At 42.6% G+C, this 21,194-nt stretch overlaps 1 protein-coding gene and 1 long non-coding RNA gene across 2 annotated transcripts in view; one reads left to right on the top strand and one right to left on the bottom strand.

The window, feature by feature from the left end:
• Positions 1-400: 400 nt before the first annotated feature.
• LOC116355494 (uncharacterized) lies at positions 401-7,943 on the top strand. The gene is made up of 4 exons (XR_004204505.1): positions 401-624; positions 924-1,102; positions 7,577-7,675; positions 7,828-7,943. It is a non-coding gene; the product is annotated as an uncharacterized LOC116355494 (long non-coding RNA).
• Positions 2,806-21,194, bottom strand: part of LOC116355493 (rho-related GTP-binding protein RhoN) — a 64,966-nt gene continuing 46,577 nt past the window's right edge. Inside the window, exons 3-5 of the mRNA XM_031799679.1 lie at positions 12,294-12,403; positions 7,917-8,051; positions 2,806-3,815 (exon numbers count right to left, since the gene is read on the bottom strand). Coding sequence (XP_031655539.1) covers positions 3,561-3,815; positions 7,917-8,051; positions 12,294-12,403 — 500 coding nt within the window. The 3' untranslated portion in view covers positions 2,806-3,560. The remainder of the gene's footprint in view (positions 3,816-7,916; positions 8,052-12,293; positions 12,404-21,194) is intronic.

Raw genomic sequence — 21,194 nt, 5'->3', positions numbered from 1 at the left:
TGACCTTAAACCTGAGGGACAAATGCAAATGAATTACTAATCACATTAAATAAGTGAAACATTTTCCAAATCTAATCGTGGAACTACCTATTTATTCACTATATTGTGTGGCTTTCTTTACTTTATAATATTATAAAGGCTTATTTTATCTGTCAAAAATTCTCAGTAACATTGAATGTATTATAGGAATCTTGTAACTACTTTCTAACAGTTTATAGCAAATGCACTAGAAGTATATCATAAGCCATTATGGGAAAGGGAAAGGGGGATACCTAGTCAGTTGTACAACCGAATGCCTTCAACTGAAATGTGTCTTCCGCATTTAACCCAACCCCTCTGAATCAGAGAGGTGCGGGGGGGGGTACCTTAATCGGCAGAACGACAGATTTTTACCTTGTCAGCCCGGGGATTCGATCCAGCAACCTTTCAGGTACTGGCCCAATGTGTGTGCCTCATTTAAAAAAAAAAAAAGGTTTTTGTTGTCTGTACATGGACAGTGATTCACAGGGTGGAGGTGACAGAGGAGGTAGAACTGAACTGGCCTCGTGGTTTGTGGGTGAGTGTGTCGAAGCTGAGACCAACAAGAGGCACGCTAGAGGTGCCAGCCACAAGGCCCTAACCAAGGTAAGCCGGCCAAAGAGCTGTTTCTAAGCCAATGAGCAAACACATCCTAATGAGGGTCACTAACTGGAGGTTGATCCCCCCCGCACATTAGACAGAGCTGGCAGGTGATTCAACAAACTCATGCATACCAGTTGGCCTATGTTACACACATTTCATCCAGGGTGGTGTTCATTTGGGTGCACTATAGCAAAACATTTCGCAGTGTAAAACGAAAGCCAAGCATTTCGTTATTATTGCACAAGTTCAGAAACCTTGTTTCACTCAGTTTCTGACCATTTTCTTTTGTTTTCTCTCCTAAGCCCGACCCAGATGAGTGCAATGCTGTTGCTGAAGTGACTGGAATTCGAATGGCATTGACCCCAATGACACAATTGTGAACAGACTGTGGTCCACACTGTAGGAACACTAGCCGCTTCAGGCGGATCAAGTAGAGTCACATAGAGGACAAAGAGGAGCAGCAAGAAGAAGAGGAGATGGGGTGAGTGTTTGCTAAACATGGCCACTAGCCTTGGGGTAAAGGAAAGGGACAAGACAACAAGGTGAGGGCAGACAGAATGGAAGTTTGTCATCTGAATGTTTGCTGAAGGCTCAGGCAAGGGGTTGATGACTGCATTAGTGTAAACAGTAGCTCTAGGGTGAAGAATTAGATGATTGAGTTGACTCGTATTATGTTATTGGAGGTTTTGGAGCTGACTAGTACTGATGAACTAGAACCTACTAGTACTGCGTTAGGGAGTAGAATGTGTTGGAGCTGACTAGTTCTGGGTTGCAGAGTGGACAGTGTGTTGTAGTTGATTGACTAGCTTTAGGTTATGGAGTAGAATGTAGTCACGAAAACATAAATATCTTTGTCTAAAGCCACTTGCCAAACACTGCGCTCACCCCAATGACAAACACATTAAAAAAGGATCAACAAAACACTGTATATGCACAAGTGTGGCCCAAAAATGGGTTTATTAAAAGCTCTGGTGAAAGCTTAGACCGTGACACAAGACCATGGCTTGCAATACCAGAGTAAGTCTCTGTGACTGGAGGCCAACACTGGCCTTGCCTTGGGCGCACCGCGCGACCTCGCACTCCAAGCCGCATGGAGACATCGCGGTGACGCTGTGAACTGTCACTTTGTGAAATGACACTGCTCACAGAGGCGGTAACTTGCTGGGGGGGCTCCACTGCATGGAGGGACAGAGGTGGGGGAAGGATTTAGGAGGAGAAACTGTGGTGAGCTGTGAGGACTAGAAAATGTCACACTAGAGGGCTCAAGTCTACTGACTAGGCACCAATCTATATGTGTAATGTTACGATAGAACAATAGTTTAGATTGAAGCCCTAGAATTTAACTGGATGTGCTATACTGTTGTTGGCCTCCTTTTCTGAACAAGGCTTTTTGACTTCGAGAGTAACTCGATGTTTCAAAGCTGGAATTCTAGTATTTCAGTTCTGGTTGACTGAATCAAATACAAGTAACTGCCAAAATAAAGGAAACACGTGAGTAAATGAAGGATACAACATATATTGAAAGCAAATACTTCCACACAGGTGTGGTTCCTGAGTTAATTAAGCAATTAACGTCACATAATGCTTAGGGTCATGTACTCTGAGATCTCAGTGGGTTTGAAAGAGGGGTCTCAAATGAGCATTGTGTGTGTGTGTGTGTGTGTGTCAGTCACCAGATCTCAACACAATTGAACACTTAAAGGAGATTCTGGAGAGGCGCCTGAGACAGTGTTTTCCACCACCATCAACAAAAACACAAAATTATGGAATTTCTCATGGAAGAATGGTGTCACATCCCTCCAATAGAGTTCCATACACTTGTAGAATCATTGAAGCTGTTCTGGCGGCTCGTGGTGGCCCAACGGCCTATTAAGGCACTATGTTGGTGTTTCCTTTATTTTGGCAGTTATCTGTGTATCAGCTATTGTGAGAAAAGATGACATTGTCAGTGTTATGTGGTTTATACATGGCTGGCTATGTAGCAATAGCATGTTAAGGCCAACAACTTGAAGTTAACATTAAGGCAATGTTGTGGGTTGGGGATTTTCATGGTACCAAATCTAATTCTTTATCTCACTTATTCAAAACAATGTATGTTTCTGGTCTCTGTGTCTTTTAGATGCTGAGGGAGCTGGGATGGATTACAGTCATGTTAACAAATAATAAAACCAGGGTTGAATTCTCTTCATTTAGCAGAGAAAGTTACTTTATTTCAGCATCACACATACAGCAAAACATATAGCAAAAACTGTGTTATAACTGTTTTCCTTCTGAGATTTCCCTCAAATGTAATTGTTCAAATACGAAATGTTAATTTTCAGTAACACATCAATGTTATGTGGTGTCAGTGATTTGTTACGTTTTTTTCCCCTCCAAAGCACTTGTGGGTTTAGAAAATGTGTGTCACGTTGGCCCATTGTTTTTATTGTTTTTTTTGTCGCTCTGGGCACGAAACCTTGGTTTGTTAAGCTTCATCTCGTTGTCTCAGATGGAATAATAATATAATTCCCTGACATTTAAGTCGGTACACTTTGTGTGCATCTTTTTGTGCTTCGTTTAGTTAAACACTTACATAAAATGCCATCTCAGGACAAGACAGGACAGAATAGAAAATAATTCCAGGACCATCTCATTACAATTGGCTCGTCTGAGTTTTCCCAACCGCTTCATTCCTTTTTTTCGTGACCTCATTCATCCCCTAATTTTCTCTCACTCTCTTCCTATAGCCAACAAATCCACGTTTTTGTCCGTTTCTCCGTTGTTCTTTCTCCACAGGTTGATGGTTTTAAAAAGGAAAATCGTCATCATCGCTGCAATGACCTGCATTCATTTGCAGCGGCAAAAAGATTTCAACCAATAAATAAAGTACATTTATAATATACATTGTCTCATTTTGTACATCGTTTGGGTCAGTTGGTACAGTCTGGCTAGTCCAACCCCTACATGAGTACACAGCTCTTGGCCCGGTTCTTTCTCATGGCGGGGGGGTGCTCCAGAACCTCAGTCCGGGGCGGTTGCTGGGAGACCCGCTTGAGGCCGCGGCGCGAGCCGCTGCGTTTTAGCTGGGGCCGGTGGAGGCGTGTTACAGAGGTCAGGGTGGTGACGTGGAAGACATCGCGGACGCTGTTCTCCGAGTACTTAGACGTGCACTCTGTGTAGGCCACAGCGCCGATCTGCCTCGCCAGGGTAGTGCCCTGGAGATGGAGAGAGATGAAGAGTCACGTTAAGAAATTAGAATTGACACTTTTGACAAGGGTGAGAACACAAGAGAGTGGAGGTTTTATAGGAAGAGAGAGTGAATTAATATGAGGTAGAGAGAGAATGTGGATTCAAACACACCGGGCATATTTCATGGCTTATTTTACGGGTGGCAGGTAGCCTAGTGGTTAGAGCACTGGGCCAATAACCGAAAGGTCGCCGGTACGCCCTTGAGCAAGGCACTTAATCCTAATTTGCACCAGGGGTGCTGTACTACTATGGCTGGCCCTGTAAAACAAAACATCCATTGCACCTATCTGGTATATGTGACAATAAAACATTTGTGATATATATTTTTTATGGGATTCAATGTCTACAACGATGCACATAAAAATCTATGTATGTTTCATACTGCTCATTTTAATAAATCCCATCTAGTCACATAAACGTGTCGCTCTGGTCTATGTAGACCCTTGTTGCGTTCCAGGTCATCTTTATTAGTGTCTAGCTGCACAGATTCAGATCTCACAGTGTTTAACGTCTCAGGAACGCATTGGTATGATAAAGCGATCTTCTGAGATGTGCGCCACAAAAAAAGACCACCTGGAATGGGCCCATTATCTCCAAGAGATGAGTTGGGTCACTGGGTCTCTCTCTCTCCTTCTCCCCCTCATTTGGTTACAACGCCAATCACTGATTAAGTGATGATAACATTTTAATTTGTCATTTAGCATACGTTCTTATCCAGAGTGACTGTATTCATCTTAAGATAGCTAGGTAGGACAACCACATATCACAGTCATAGTAAGTACATTTTTCCTCAATAAAGGAGCCATAAGCAAAGTCCGAGCTAGTGAGGGGGAAAAATGTAAATTGCGAGTGTTAGTTCACAAAAGGCTTCTTGAAGAGGTAGGGTTTCAGATGTTTTCGGAAGATGGGTAGGGACTCAGCTCTTCTAGCTTTGGTTTCACCATTGGGGTGCCAGGACAGAGAAGAGCTTGGACTGGGCTGAGTGGGAGCCAAGGGACCAGAGGTGGCAGAACGTTCAGGTTTTTAAATTTTTTTAACTAGGCAAGTCAGTTCAGAACAAATTCTTATTTACAATGATGGCCTACGCCGGCCAAACCTGGATGCGCGTCGCCACCTGGGTGTCAGAAGGGGGAGGCGAAAAGTAGTTGAGTGTCATCGGCATAACTGATAGGAGAGAGCATGTGAGGACATGATGGAGCTGAGTCACTTGGTGTATAGAGAGAAGAGGAGAGGGCCTAGACCTTAGCCCTGGGGGACACTAGTAGTGAGAGTACGTGATGCAGACACAGATCCTCTCCACGTCATCACGTCACTTGGTAGAATATATGCCATGTTCCATTCAGTGAGGGAACAATCCCCAGACACACAGCAGTATTATGATTATTATATCTCTGCAATATGTTCGTTGTGAGAATTCATTCATACAGAAGGAAACGGGCAACATTTAAGTCTCTGCTTAGACCCTAAGCAGATTATGGCAGAAGTCGTCGGGTTCGTCCGCGATTCACCCTTGTGACGAGCGGATTCCTTTGGGATTGAATTGGACAGCAAGTTGTAAATCTTAAATTGCTGGCAGTTGATTTGCATTACAGGCAGCGGTGCCCTTTGATCGAGGCTCTTTGAGGACAGCGAGCGAGTTCTGAGCTCCGAGTGTTTTGTGGAGCTTCAGTTAAGACTGAGGAAATCGAGCAAAGTGACATTAACGTAACCTGATAACCGGTCCCTCCTGATTGGCAACTCAATTGGGTTTGCTCAATGAAATTGGTTCATGATTACATTTGTTTTTTTGGTAGTTGTTTTTCATGATCTTAGTAATGGTTTCATAAGCAGTTTGATGATCTTAATATATCTGGTTTTTTGTCTGCGTTGTTACTGTTTCCCGTCGTGTGTCTACTCTGCTGTAATTGACTGGCATGCCAAGGACATTTCTTCCCAAGCTCCTCTCTGGAGAAAATAGGGATGTGACTTAGTGTTTAAAGAATTGTCAACTCGTAAATAACATTAACATGAAAATAGGCCATTAAAATTCACAGCCTCCCGAGTCCGTCAGTCCGTCCCTCTTTGTTATTGCCGGAGGACATTGAAACAAAACAATTAAATTGTTCCACTTAGTGTTTGTCTCACTCCCTGGTATCAACTCTTAGGCTCTGTACTGTATGCTTTCATATTTGAGAAACTATTTGAACTAAATGGCATTTTCAGAACTGGAATACTGTGTACATATTAGAACATACAGTTATGTTAATGCACAGTAGGTGCCCTCAGTACAAAAAAGTGTGTTTTAGTTTACCTCTATGCCGAGTTAAGAGTTTTATGTATTGGAACATATCAGAATGTTAATGCTATGTTACATGAACGCTCTGAGAACAGTAGCTAGTAGAAGTGGACAATTTTTTTTATAACTTCACAGATCTTCATTGTAAAAGGTTTAAACACTGTTTCCCATGCTTTTTCAAGGACCCATAAACAATTAATGAACAAGCACCTGTGGAACGGTCATTAAGACATCAACAGCTTATAGACGGTAGGCAATTAAGGTCACAGTTATGAAAACTTAGGACACTAAAGAGGCCTTTCTACTGACTCTGAAAAACACCAAAAGAAAGATGCCCAGGGTCCCTGCTCATCTGTGAAAATGCCTTAGGCATGCTACAAGGAGGCATGGGGACTGCAGATGTGGCCAGGGCAATAAATTGCAATGTCCGTACTGTGAGACACCTAAGACAGCGGTACAGGGAGACAGGACAGACAGCTGATCGTCCTCGCAGTGGCAGACCACGTGTTTATTGCCGAAGGAATTAGCGTTACACCGAGGCCTGTACTCTGGAGCGGTATCGATTTGGAGGTGGAGGGTCTGTCATAATCTGGGGCGGTGTGTCACAGCATCATCGGACTGAGATTGTTGTCATTGCAGGCAATCTCAATGCTGTGCGTTACAGGGAACACATCCTCCTCCCTGATGTGGTACTCTTCCTGCAGGCTCATCCTGGCATGACCCTCCAGCATGACAGTGCCACCAGCCATACTGCTCGTTCTGTGTATGGTTTCCTGAAGACAGAAATGTCAGTGTTCTGCCATGGCCAGCGAAGAGCCCAGATCTCAATCCCATTGAGCACCTCTGGGGACCTGTTGGATCGGAGAGTGAGGGCTAGGGCTATTTCCCCCCCCCCCCCCCCCCCAGAAATGTCTGGGAACTTCCAGGTGCCTTGGTGGAAGAGTGAGGTAACATGTCACTGCAGGAACTGGCAAATCTGGTGCAGTCCATGAGGAGAAGATGCACTGCAGCACTTAATGCAGCTGGTGGCCACACCAGATACTGACACTTACTTTTTATTTTGACCCCCCCCTTTGTTCAGGGACACATTATTCAATTTCTGTTAGTCACATGTCTGTGGAAATTGTTCCGTTTATGTCTGTTGTTGAATCTTGTTATGTTCATACAAATATTTACACATGTTAAGTTTTCTGAAAATAAACACAGTTGACAGTGAGAGGACATTTCTTTTTTTGCTGAGTTTAGGTGCTTTTAGGTGTTTTGCCATAGCTAATAGAATGTCTGCATTAGGGCATCACAGATCGCCTGAGCCATGCAAATGTCTGTGCCGTAGCTTTGTGTGTGTGAGCTGTGAAAGAGCAGTTGTGCACACATGTTTACACAGTGTGGACCGGTACATATCAACAAGTTTATACCGTAGAGGCATGTCTGTTTGTGCTTTAACCATGCCAGGTGTGTCTATCTACTTACACTGGGCACACACCTGAGAACAGCTCTACATCTTTACTGATGACCAACCCAAAGAGGAGAGAAACAACAGGCATAATGTAGGTAAGAGCAGTGAACAAAAATATAAAAAATATATATACAAAAGTAGAGCATGGTTTCCAGAACAGTATGTCACATTATCACATTGGCTACATCCCAAATGGCACCCTATATTATTATTATATTTTCCTTTCACATTGTACTTCCATGCACAGTTCCAGGGACTACAATGGGTGCGTTAACAGACCAGCACAGTACAGCTTGGCATGGATTGGCTCAGTCGTGAGAAACAGTCCGTCCTGACCTGTTCATGAGTGACGGGGATGAGTCTGAGTTTGGACAGCTCTCTCAGCACGTTGAGGTCCGTCCGCATGTCCAGCTTACAGCCCACCAATACCACCTTGGCGTTAGGACAGAACTCCTGCGTCTCCCCCTGCCACTGTGGAGCAAGAGGAAGAAACTAGTCAGAACCGAGCGTAACAGGTGAGCACCAATATCCAAAACATATCTATTTTAAATATATGAAACTTGGAGAAAATATGTTTATCTCGTTCAGTTAATGTTATTTACATTGTATGGATATGTTATCACTACAATAACTCAATGGCCATTGAAATAACACCCTGTCCATTGGAACAAGTTGCCACATGACAATTGAAGAATGGAACGGAGCACGAGTTCTGTCCACTATGAGCTCACAGCTTCAGTAACCACAACCACATCCAGACAACACTCCCTCAGAGTTCCATCAGAAAGAATAACAACACACATTATGAAGCAGACAAGTCTCAATGTCGACATGTCACACTCTGTACTGGGTAGCTATTCTCCCTTACTGTCTGTGCTGGTCTGTCTCTCTGTCTCACTCACCCTATATCTCTTGACTGCTTACAATATCGCTTCACATTATCCGTTGAATGATACCTCTCTGTTTCTACTCAATACAAACAATGCCTTTCTTGTAGACGACCGTCCACGTGATTATGGGCTCTGTTCATTAGTGTTAGTCATCATGTGCTGTTGTCTTGGATAAGGGCTTTCTGTTGAAGACGTACTGGTGAAGACCTAGACAAGTCACAAGGGCCAAGAGGCAGGGTCATTGTGTTTTTATATACTGAATAGAAATATAAATGCAACGTTCAACAATTGAATTGATCTCACTGAGGTGCAGTTCATATGAGGAAATTTGTCAATTGAAATCAACTCAATAGGCCCTAATCTATGGATTTCACATGACTGGCAACACAGATATACATCTGTTGGTCACAGATACCGTAAAAAAAAATGGGCCTCATGATCTCGCCACGATATTTTTGTGCATTCAAAATTGCCATTGATAAAATGCTATTTTTTTTCATAGTCCGTAGCTTATGCCTGCCCATACCATAACCCCACCGCCACCATGGGGCACTCTGCTCACAACATTGACATCAGCAAACCGCTCACCCACACAACAGCATCTACGTGGTCTGCGGTTGTGAGGCCAGTCAGACGTACTGCCAAATTCTCTAAAACAATGTTGGAGGCAGCTTATGGTGGAGAAATTAACATTAAATTCTCTGGCAACAGCTCTGCTGTCAGCATGCCAAATGCAAGCATTGTGTTGTGTGACACAACTGCGCATTTTAAATTGGACCATTATTGTCCCCCAGCACAAGGTGCACCTGTGTAATGATCATGCTGTGTAATCAGCTTCTTGATATGCCACACCAGTCGGGTGGATGGATTATCTTGGAAAATGCTCACTAACAGGGTTGTAAAAACATTTGTGCACAACATTTGAGAGAAATAAGCTTTTTGTGCATATGGAACATTTCTGGGATCTTTTATTTCAGTTCATGAAACATGGGACCAACACTTTACATGTTGCGTATATATTTTTGTTCAGTATAAAAGGTTAATTAAAGCTAAACAGAGAGTGAATAACAGACAAAGAGCAGAGTGAATTGTCCATTTTCATTTCGAAGGATGAGAATGATTAACGATAGAAATGATTGGTGATGCGCAACAATGATATGTACTGAAGATAACATTTTACAAATTGCACTTGAAGCCCCTCTAATGGTAGTTTCACTTCCTCATTCCAGTAAATGTTTTGCCTGAAAACGGAAACGTAGGCAGCATTTCCTTATTACGTAACTATTAGGACATGTGTCTGATCAGTGTGTATCTCATTCCATGTATTACATTATTACCCTTAACATGTGTTCTTTGCTTCAATAACATTTAAATCAAATCTAGGCCTATGCTCTGCTTCAATAACATTCTCGGATTCCTGGTAGCAGTATAGCTTAGCCACTGGTTGATCAAACAGGAGATTACAGCACACACGGCCAACAGGTCTATAACATAAGCAGCATGTATTAAACATGCTAGTTGGATAGTGTCTTTGTTTCTAGCCCCCCCGTGTGTGTGTGTGTGTGTGTGTGTGTGTGTGTGTGTGACTATGGGAGATACAAGATGATCTGTACTGTACTGAGGTCTGGGAGGAAGCCTGAGGACTGGGTGCGACAGCTGCCACATCATACTCTCAAGAGTCTCCAGTTGCTTTTTCGATTCTCCCCCCTTCTCACCCAAAGTGTTCATTCCCCCCTGTCCCCCCCCCCCTCTCAAAGATACAAAAGCATTAGATTAGTGAGGGGAAATTAACAAGGGCACACTTTGGGGAGAAGGGAACAGAATGGGAATTGGGCTCTGGGAAAACCGATCCCATCATAGGATCCCACAGGGAGGGAGAGAGGGGAGGACAAGGGGGTAGAGTTGAGAGGAAAGAAAGAGCGGCAGAGATAGAAGGATGTTGCCAGATACAGAGGAAGATTTGAGGTCACACAGAAATGCTGTGTGAAGGAAGCAGGAAAGCTTTACAGTGACAGAATCACTGATTAGTAATACAAAATTACTGATACCATGTGTCCTCACTTAACACTTGTCACTTAGACATGCTCTGGTACTTTGGCGACTATGAAAGTATTTTCTAAACCTGCTTTGGGCTGGATGTGTCAATGTGAAGTTCATACAGGCATAATCTATGAGCAGAATTACTGTTTCACCTCAATTAGCCACGAAATCCCTAGTTTGAAAGCCACTGTTACATTTGAGTGACAGCTAGCAAGAGGCCTGCCCAGCATTATCCAATGAGGTTGCAGGGCGGGCTCAGTGGACACAGCAGAGAGTGAGAGCAAGGACGTGGTGCACATATGTAACGTAGTACGCAGTTTTCGGAGACCACTTTTGGCTCGTGAGTGCTACTTTCAGAACTACAGGCTAAAAAGTGTACAAAAGTACCAAACCAAATGTCTTTAACATTTGAATACTTAAAGGAAAATTCTATCCAAAAAAACGATATTTTGGTATTTGCTTCATTAGTCCATTGTTGATATAGTCACAAAAGCATTTGCATGCCAGCAATCAAGTTTTCAAGTTATATAACTTTACAGAAATACAGCCGGTGTGATGCATTTTGCATCATAGTTTTCCTTTAACACTTGAGTGGAATTTATTGTTGGGACAGCTTTTGTTTGGCTTCAGTGGTATGAAAGATTTGACCACTATGACAAATAGAAGCACTTGGCACTTGAAATATCACAGGGGGTCAAGAGCCCAATTCTGGAGGACTATTGTGAGAGGGGTGTATTCAACGCCCACCCGTGGCCTGTTGGCAAGAGATTAGCAAGGCATCTATTTAGGGTCACAGGTCAAGTGAGCCCCAAGTGGACCTCTATCAGAATTTTGGGGTACCCCCGCCCCCTCCTTCGGTTTTGTCTCGTGACTCAAAGAGTGGGGTATTTTATCTCTGAATAGCGATGCTGATGATGTCATGGGTGAGCGATGGGCTTGACATTAGGAATGTCCACTCCACCCAGTCAAAGGCATTCCTTGCCCACACAACTGATGTTCGCTATACACTATAAACAACAAAGTCTTTATCGTTCAAACAAAACGTGTAGATCTGTAGGTCCCAAATGGTGTGGCTCAAAGAAAGACCAGAGAGATCCACCAATTAGAAACCACAGAGGCTAGGACTTTGGGAAACAATGCCAAACTTCTCCCTCTTATTATTAAGTAAATGGATGGATTACACCTCATTTTGTGTTCATTTTGTGAGAAAAAGGCCATAACATTAGCTTCTAGCCTTCGGTGGAACATTACCTAAGGGTCTGTGATGAGCCTGCATGCTTTAAAAAAAAAATATATATATATATATTTGTTCATTCCTGTCTCGGCTACGTTGTTCTCACAAGCAGTGTCTCTTTTATATGTGGTCCTTACTGTTCTAAAAGGAGCTATAGGATCATTTGAGATAAGGAATCAACTACTTAGCCTCGAGGTTAGAGCTTTGGGCCAAAAAAACGAAAGGTTGCTTGTTTGAATATCGGAGCCGAAAAGGTAAAACAATAATAAGAATCTCAATCATTTCAAATCTTGCTAACATTTGTATACGATCAACCTGTCGGAGTAGATTTACAAAATTAAAATCACTTGGAGCTGATTTCCTGTTGTTTTTACAGTCTTTTATGTCCAACAATGAAGAGAGAAAAAAAATCAATGCTCTGAAACATTGGGGGGCCAAATAAAACCACCCACTGGCCAAATTCGGGCCGCCAGTTGGCGAATCCTGTTTTATATGATATTTTATTGAACTGTAGCACAGACATGTGGCTTTGCTTCGTAGCTCACTGACCTTCTTCAGCACACTGTCCAGTGTCTCGGGGCGGCTGATGTCGAAACAGATGAGCACAGCGTCAGCGTCGGGATAGGCTAGCGGCCGCACATTGTTGTAGTAGGACGAGCCTGTGGACAAACGACAACACACAACACGTCATTCCTTTTGAATATCCAATTTGGTCAAATATGAAAGGACATGTATCATGGAACATAAATATTTTTAGGTAAGCAAGCTATGCATGTTTAGCTTACACATTGCGATGTGAAATAATGTTGTTTTTGACCCACCTAAAAAACAACTTCACTATCATGACTGCTTCAGACATTTGTTGTGTAGTGGGGGTGGCTCGCCGCACTTATGTGTAACCTTGCTCAAGACCTGACAACTCCCAGATCTAATGTCAAGGCTTTAGTTTATGGTTACAACTGTGTAAACACTCCTTTTTGATGGAGCGTTCAACAGAATTGACACCCTGTATTTCGGTATGGTGTTTGTCAGGGGGCTCTCTCTGAACTGACCATTGTGACCGGTGTGTATGTGTGTGTGTGTTTCAAGTTTCAAAGTTTGTTCGCCATGTCCAACAGGTGTAAAACAGTACAGTGAAATTCATACCTTCAGAGCTCTTTCCCAACAATGCAATGATCAGCATAATAATAATAATAATAATAGTGCCTTCAGGAAGTGTTCATACCCTTTGACGTATTCCACATTTGGTTGTGTTACAGCCTGAATTCAAAATGGATTAAATCGATTTTCTTTCCACACATACGCTACCAATCAAAAGTTTTAGAAATGAAAGACTTAGAAATGTCCTTGTTTTTGAAAGAAATTCAAAATAACATTAAATTGATCAGAAATACAGTGTAGACATTGTTAATGTTGTAAATGACTATTGTTGCTGAAAACGACTGATTTTTTTGTGGAATATTTTCATAGCCGTACAGCGGCCTATTATCAGCAACCATCACTCCTGTGTTCCAATAGCACGTTGTGTTAGCTAATCCAAGTTTATAATTTTAAAAGGTTAATTGATCATTAGAAAACCCTTTTGCAATTATGTTAGCACAGCTCAAAAGTGTTGTTCTGATTAAAGAAGCAATAAAACTGGCCTCCTTTAGACTAGTTGAGTATCTGGAGCATCAGCATTTGTGGGTTCGATTACAGGCTCAAAATGTCCAGAAACAAAGAACTTTCTTCTGAAACTCGTCAGTCTATTCTTGTTCTGAGAAATTAAGGCTATTCTATGTGAGAAATTGCCAAGAAACTTAAGATCTCGTACAAAGCTGTGTACTACTCCCTTCACAGAACAGTGCAAACTGTCTCTAACCAGAATAGAAAGAGAAGTGGGAGGCCCCGGCGCACAACTGAGCAAGAGGACAAGTACATTAGAGTGTCTAGTTTGAGAAACAGATGCCTCACAAGTCCCCAACTGGCAGCTTCATTAAATAGTACCCGCAAAACGCCAGTCTCAACGTCAACAGTGAAGAGGCGACTCCAGGATGCTGGCCTTCTAGGCAGAGTTGCAAAGAAAAAGCCATATCTCAGACTGGCCAATAAAAAGAAAAGATCAAGATGGGCAAAATAACACAGACACTAGACAGAGGAACTCTGCCTAGAAGGCAAGCATCCCGGAGTCGCCTCTTCACTGTTCACCATGCTCAATGGGATAGTCAATGTCAGCTTTTATTTTGTATTTTTTTCATCTACTAATAGGTGCTCTTCTGCAAGACATTGGAAAACCTCCCTGGTCTGTGTGGTTGAATCTGTGTTTGAAATTCGCTGCGCGACTGAGGTACCTTACAGATAATTGTATATGTAGGGTACAGAGACGAGTTAATCACTTAAAAAATCCCATGAAATACTATTATTGCACACTGAGTGAGTCAATGCAACTTTTTGATTGATTTGTTAAGCAACTATTTACTCCTGAACTTGCTTTCCATTAGAAAAGGATTGAAGACTTGACTCAATAATGTCAGCTTTTTATTTCTTATGAATTCATCAACATTTTTAAAAACATGGGGCGGCAGGGTAGCCTAGTGGTTAGAGAGTTGGACTAGTAACCGGAAGGTTGCAAGTTCAAACCCCTGAGCTGACAAGGTCGTTCTGTCGTTCTGCCCATTGAACAGGCAGGTAACCCATTGTTCCTAGGCCGTCATTGAAAATAAGAATTTGTTCTTAACTGACTTGCCTAGTTAAATAAAGGTAAAATAAAAAAAATGTTTACACTGACATTTAAGGGGTTTTGTGTGTGGAAGCGTGACAAATAATGATATTTAATGTATTTTGAATTCAGGCTGTAACACAACATATATTTCCTGGATGGCTGGGAGCTCGCCCCCTGTAATGCGCTGGGCCGTCTGCACCACTCTCTGTAGGGCCATCCGGTCAGGGGCAGTGTAGTTGCTATACCAGATGGTGATACAACCAGTCAGGATGCTTTCAATGGTGCAGCTGTAAAAGTTCCTGAGGATCTGAGGGGCCATGCCATAACGTTTCAGCCTCTTGAGGAAGAAGAGCGTTGCTGTGCTGCCTTCATGACTGTTCTGGTGTGAGGGGACCGTATTAAGTCCTCAGTGACGTGGACACTGAGGAACTTGAAGCTCTTGACCCTTTCCTCTGAGGCTCTGTGGATATGGATGGGAGTGTGCACCCCCTGGGTTTCCTGTGGTCCACAATCAGCTCCTTGGTCTTGCTGACGTTGAGGGAGAGGTTGTTGTCCTAGCACCACACTGCCGGTTCTCTGACCACCTCCCTGTAGGCTGTCTCATCGCCATTGGTGATCAGTCCTACCGCCGTCATATTGTCAGCAAACTTGATGATAGTTGGAGTTGTGTGTGTGTGTGTGGCCACACAATCATGGGTAAACTGGGAGTACAGTAGGGGGCAAAGCATAAACCCCTGTGGGGCCCCCGCTTTGCGGGTCAGTGTGGTGGAGGTGCTGTTGTCTACTCTCACCACCTGGGGTCAGCCCGTCAGGAAGTCCAGGATCCAGTTGCAGAGTGAGGTGTTCAGTCCCAGGGTCCTGAGCTTGGTGACAAGCTTGGAGAGCACTATGGTGTTGAATGCTGAGCTGTAGTCAGTGAACAGCATTCTGAATGTGTGTGTGTGTGTGTGTGTGTGTGTGTGTGTGTGTGTGTGTGTGTGTGTGTGTGTGTGTGTGTGTGTGTGGGACCTGTGTGACCTGTATGTGGGGGTACTAGGGGCCACATTCCTGTGCTGAACTGAATGTGTGGGGGACAATCCCCCCTCCACTGCCCCTATTGTAACCCCCACTGTGTCCTTTGTCACCACTGCACAAAAACTGTCCAGGAGAGAATGTGCAGAGACATGGCTGATTTTTGCTATAGCACACACACACATACACTCACACACACATTTGTATATATTTTTACATTTTTTATCTTGTCTCTCATTTACATTGTGTCTCCATGTTTTGTCCAGTGCATATTTACATATTATGCTGATCACACACACTCAAACATGTAATTGTAGAGTACACTATGTTCTGTGCAAATATTTGTCACATTCAAACATTGCCATTTTGTTATTACAACTTTCTCACTGTCTATCAGATTATGCGCCTGTGTCTGCCCCAGTGCCGATGTTTCATAGCGAGTGAGTCATGCTCAAGACAGATCGCGGGAGACGATGCTTGCGAATGGATTTAGAATATTGATGAGTGGCGGTTTGGACGTTGAGTTTGCATCGTCTCAATGCTCATTTTGGCCAAAACACTTGCAGACTTGAGTGATCACTATCGAACACAACAGCAAGTGGCCACTCGATAAAGAGCTAGGGGCCAAGTGTCCAGTTTGAGTTTCGACCTATGACTGTGGTATATAGAAATTCATTGCCCCATAGCAGTCAACGCAATAGGGCCATATTCTGTATTGTGAATTTAAGTTGAATTTTATGAATTTTTCTTATAGTTTTAACAGGAAACGGATGTAAAAAAAAAAAAAAAAGTCACATCCCGTGTGTGCGCGTGCGCACGCTTCTGCTTCCGTGCGTGTGTGCGTTCCAATGCCCAGGTGTGTGTGTGTGTGTGTGCTCGATACGTGTGGCAGTGTGTGTGTATGGACAGAAAAGGTCAGACTAAAGGCCGTACCCTTTCTCTCCTCTTGTCTCTCTCTCTCTCTGACTAACTCCTGCTCCTGAGTTTCAGAATGAGACGGCAGTCTGAAGTGGAAAAGATGTGGAATGTAGAAGGGAGGGGTGGAAACAGAGAAAGGAAGGCGAAATAGAGGTGGGACTGAGAGGGAAACGGATGGAGGAGGGAGACTCTCCTTCCTCTTTGCCCTCCTTCCTCCCTTCTTTTCTCAACACTCTCCCTAAATCAGATCTCTTCAGAACCCACCAGTAGGGGATAAGCCAGAGTGTTCCTAACACACTGGGGCTTTCCCATAAGGCAGTCATTAGACACACAGCAGAGGCCCGGGCCCCTATTGGCCCCTTACCGTCCCCATAAACCCCCCTTGTCCCAGTCCCCACAAACCACAGCCCCCCCATGCACCATCCTCCCTCACCAGCTGCAGCACAGCTTCTCACTGTACCAGCTTGCCTGGCACAGATGACAACACTAGGCTACAGCAAAACTAAAGTCTACTTCACTATTGCGTAGTTTTGTTGTTGTTCTCAACGGTTTGATCTAAAACTACACTGTTTTAAAATAAAATAAAAAGATAATGATTTCATGTATAATTGCTGCTGGATTGTGAGTTTACTCAGCATTTGGGCATATAGTTGAATTGAATTGTTTACTACATTTTAGGTTGAGTGAATATATAATTCCATTTGAGAATTTATTCTACCTTATTTAAATATTACTCAGTGTGCCTTGCATTTCCAGTGAATTGTAATTACCATCCATGACTGTATTTGTTAGTGACAGAGACATGGTTATTGTATTAAAAGGCTTTCAGTCCTGTAGCTTTCACCAAGTGAGTGTCTAAGTGAATATTTTATCTTTAAAACTAAAAAATGTTGACAACACATGACATATATCATAAGGCCTTTCTTTGAGGGCCTAGTTACACCCTAACACAGTGAGTGGTCTGAAAGCCCTGGTTTACAGGCTGCATCAAGCCTGCAAGTCACATTATGCTGCATTTAGGCTGCATTTAGACAGGCATCCCAATTCTGATCTTTTTTCCACTAATTGGTCTTTAACCAATCACATCAGATCTTTTCATATCAAATATTTTTCAGATCTGATTGGTCAAAAGACTAATTACTGGAAGAAAATATCAGAATTGGGCTGCCTGTGTAAACGCAGCCATAGTGATGTGTAATTTCTATTGGAATCCAGTCAGAGTAAAGATATCCAACAACTGGAACTTTTAATCAACCGCAACCTGCATTGAGAATAACTGCCGGGGTAGTTTAAGATTGATTATTCAGACTACCTAAATCATATAAACTAGAAATGTTTAGTTAGTTTAGAAAAAAGTACACTACCGTTCAAAAGTTTGGGGTCACTTAGAAATGTCCTTGTTTTTGCCTAGAAGGCCAGCATCCCGGAGTCGCCTCTTTACTGTTGACGTTGAGACTGGTGTTTTGCGGGTACTATTTAATGAAGCTGCCTGTTGAGGACTTGAGAGGCGTCTGTTTCTCAAACTAGACACTCTAATGTACTTGTCCTCTTGCTCAGTTGTGCACTGGGGCCTCCCACTCCTCTTTCTATTCTGGTTAGAGATAGTTTGAGCTGTTCTGTAAAGGGAGTAGTACACAGCATTGAACGAGATCTTCAGTTTCTTGGCAATTTTTCGCATGGAATAGCCTTCATTACTCAGAACAGGAATAGACTGACGAGTTTCAGAAGAAAGTTATTTGTTTCTGGCCATTTTGAGCCTGTAATCAAACCCACAAATTCTGATGCTCCAGATACTAAACTAGTCTAAAGAAGGCCAGTTTTATTGCTTCTTTAATCAGCACAACAGTTTTCGGCTGTGTTAACATAATTGCAAAAGGGTTTTCTAATGATCAATTAGCCTTTTAAAATTATAAACTTGGATTAGCTAACACAACACAGGGAGTGATGGTTGCTGGTAATGGACCTCTGTATGCCTATGTAGATATTCCATTCAAAATCAGTCGTTTTCAGCTGCAATAGTCACAACATTAACAATGTCTACACTGCATTTCTGATCAATTTTATTTTAATTGACAAAAAATGCGCTTTTCTATCAAAATCAAAGACATTTCAAAGTGACCCCAAACTTTTGAACGGTAGTGTATGTTAAATATGTTTGTGTTGCATAAGATCGATCAACCAATCAAAGTACATCCAAAAACACAGGTATTGAAAGAAAAAAAACAAATCCACCTGCAATAGAGCATGCTGGGAAATATGATAATGGTGGGTGTGGTTTTGAGCAAACATGAATGTATAATTTTACTCAACAAGCTTATTCAAATTCAGCTAACTTTGAGCAGACTTTGTTGAGTAAATAAACACATTAGCTTAAATTCTTGTTCTTTTGAAGTCCACTCAACTCACAGAATAATGCTGATTATGCATTTGGTTAAATTGGCTTTTTTTGTGTGTGTCGCTAATCTTAACAGTTTTTTTACGGCTCTTAATAGCTCAAAACTGTTGTAGTATACTAGTGATTCATCCCAAATGGCACCCTATTCCCTATAAAGTGCACTACTTTTGACCAGAGTACTATTGGCCCTGGTCAAAGGTAGTGCCCTTCATAGGGAATAGCGTGCCATTTGGGATGCAGACTAGGTCCCCATAATGCTTAATGGTCATTTTATGTTACTGGCACCTGAGAAAACAAGACTGTTTGTATGTTTTTGGCTCTGGATTTCAAGATTTGTTGCTCAAGAAAGACAATGATACACTTTGTGCTTTTCAGTAGAGATCTAATTTCATTCAATTCAATCTAACTTTCGGGAAGGGGAAGGAAAAACAATAGTATGTATTGAGTGGGTTCTTTCTTTAATATCGTCCCAAACATTGTTTTTCGTTAACAATGTTGTGCCAGTGTGAGACACGCAGTTCAAAAATCAATGAAAAATGCACGGTGTGAAGTCAACCAGCCCCCAAACCCCATAATTTCTGTTTGTGTTTCAGACAGAAGGGAAAGAGGGAGAGAGAGCGAGAGAGAGATAATTGTGTCTGGAAAGTGGAAACCTTTCTACCTACCTGTTGCCATGTAAAGCTATCTCGGGAAATTGTGCTGAACCCATTCAGATGCAACGTCGAGCCACACACTAAAAGAAGAAATAATTTATTTGCAGGGCTGCTTGGCAAGCAGTTTCTCCAGCAACCCAAGTTTAGAAACCCCTATACACAGAGTATATACCTCAGGTAGTCAGCCCTAATTTGCGCAGATGCCGTTCTCTTCAAATGTCCCTGGCACCAGAAGCCATGACTATTGTTTTCCACAGGAATATTTCTAATTGGTCACACATGATGGTAGTGACAGCCAATAGGGCTCTGTGACGGCCCTCAGCCAGTTGAGAGACAAAAGAAATAGACAGAGGCCTGGGGAGTATGGAAAACTCTTTGTGAATTCCAAATTGACCCCTAGCCCCTACTCCTTTTAGGCACGTGCTGTAGATCTGAAAATACATGATCGGGTTAACCTAACATCTCCTTGCCTTCTGATGATGCAGGCTGGTAACTTTCACCATTGCTTACACCCAGAGCCATATATAGAGATGTTTACTGAGTGTTTCAAAACATTAGGAACACCTGCTCTTTCCATGACAAAGACTGACCAGGTAAATCCAGGTGAAAGTTATGATACCTTATTGATGTCACCAGTTAAATCCACTTCAATCAGTGTAGATGAAGGGGAGGCAACAGGTTAAAGAAGGATTTTTAAGCCTTGAGACAATTGAGACATGGATTGTGTATGTGTGCCATTCAGAGGGTGAATGGGCAAGACAAAAGATTGAAGTGCCTTTGAACGGGGTATGGTAGTTAGGTGCCAGTGTCTAAAGAACTGAAATGCTGTTGCGTTTATCACACTCAACAGTTTCCCGTGTGTATCAAGAATGGTCCATCACCCAAAGGACATCCAGGGAACTTGACACAACTGTGGGAAGCATTGGAGAAAACATGGGCCAGCATCCCTGTGGAACACTTGACACCTTGTAGAGTCCATTCAACTGACGAAAAGGGGGTGCAACTCAATATTAGGAAGGTGTTCTTAATGTTTTGTACACTCGGTGTGTGTTTACACAGTATATGGCTCCGCTTACACCTATCCAATCCCCTCAGATCTACAGCAGTATCTAAGGGGTAGCAGCTAAGGTGAATTATTGAATGGGCAGGTGGAGCAGGGTTTTGGGGGGAAGAACTGAACAATATGTGTAATTGATTCTGTAGAAAATAATTGATGTGACAAACAGTAGAACCGTGTAAAGCTGTGTTGTCCACCAGTCAATAGATTGAGGCAGAGACTGAAAAGGTCATTTCTAATCATTATCGACATTACAACTGCCAATATTACAGAAACGAGTGGTAAACATTTTGTGAGAAAACCACTGAAAAACTATTGAAGCCGTAAACGGAAAGATTTCGAGAAGATGTCGAGTAGGCAATGATCTGCCGGGTTTGCTTTGAGTAGCACTTTTTTGGGGTCCTCTGAAGCACAGGAGGTCGGTGGCACCTTAATTGGGGAGCATGGGCTCATGGAAATGGCTGGAGTGGAATAAGTGGAATCGTATCAAACACATGGTTTCCATGTGTTTGATGCCATTCCATTCGTACCGTTCCAGTCATTATTATGAGCTGTGCTCCCCTCAGCAGCCTCCTGTGCTCCGAAAGAGCCATGCTTCAGACTGTGCCAATTAAAAAGAGTTTCACCCTGACTTTTCCCAGGATGCACTATTTTTCCAGAAAATAAGACCTTCGGAGCGGAATAATAACTTGATGACATTCCATTATAACATTAT

This window comes from Oncorhynchus kisutch, linkage group LG20 (genome assembly GCF_002021735.2).
Source record: "Oncorhynchus kisutch isolate 150728-3 linkage group LG20, Okis_V2, whole genome shotgun sequence".
NCBI lineage: Eukaryota > Metazoa > Chordata > Actinopteri > Salmoniformes > Salmonidae > Oncorhynchus > Oncorhynchus kisutch.
Note: the sequence above shows the minus strand (reverse complement) of the source record. Positions and strands in the feature narration are given on the sequence as shown.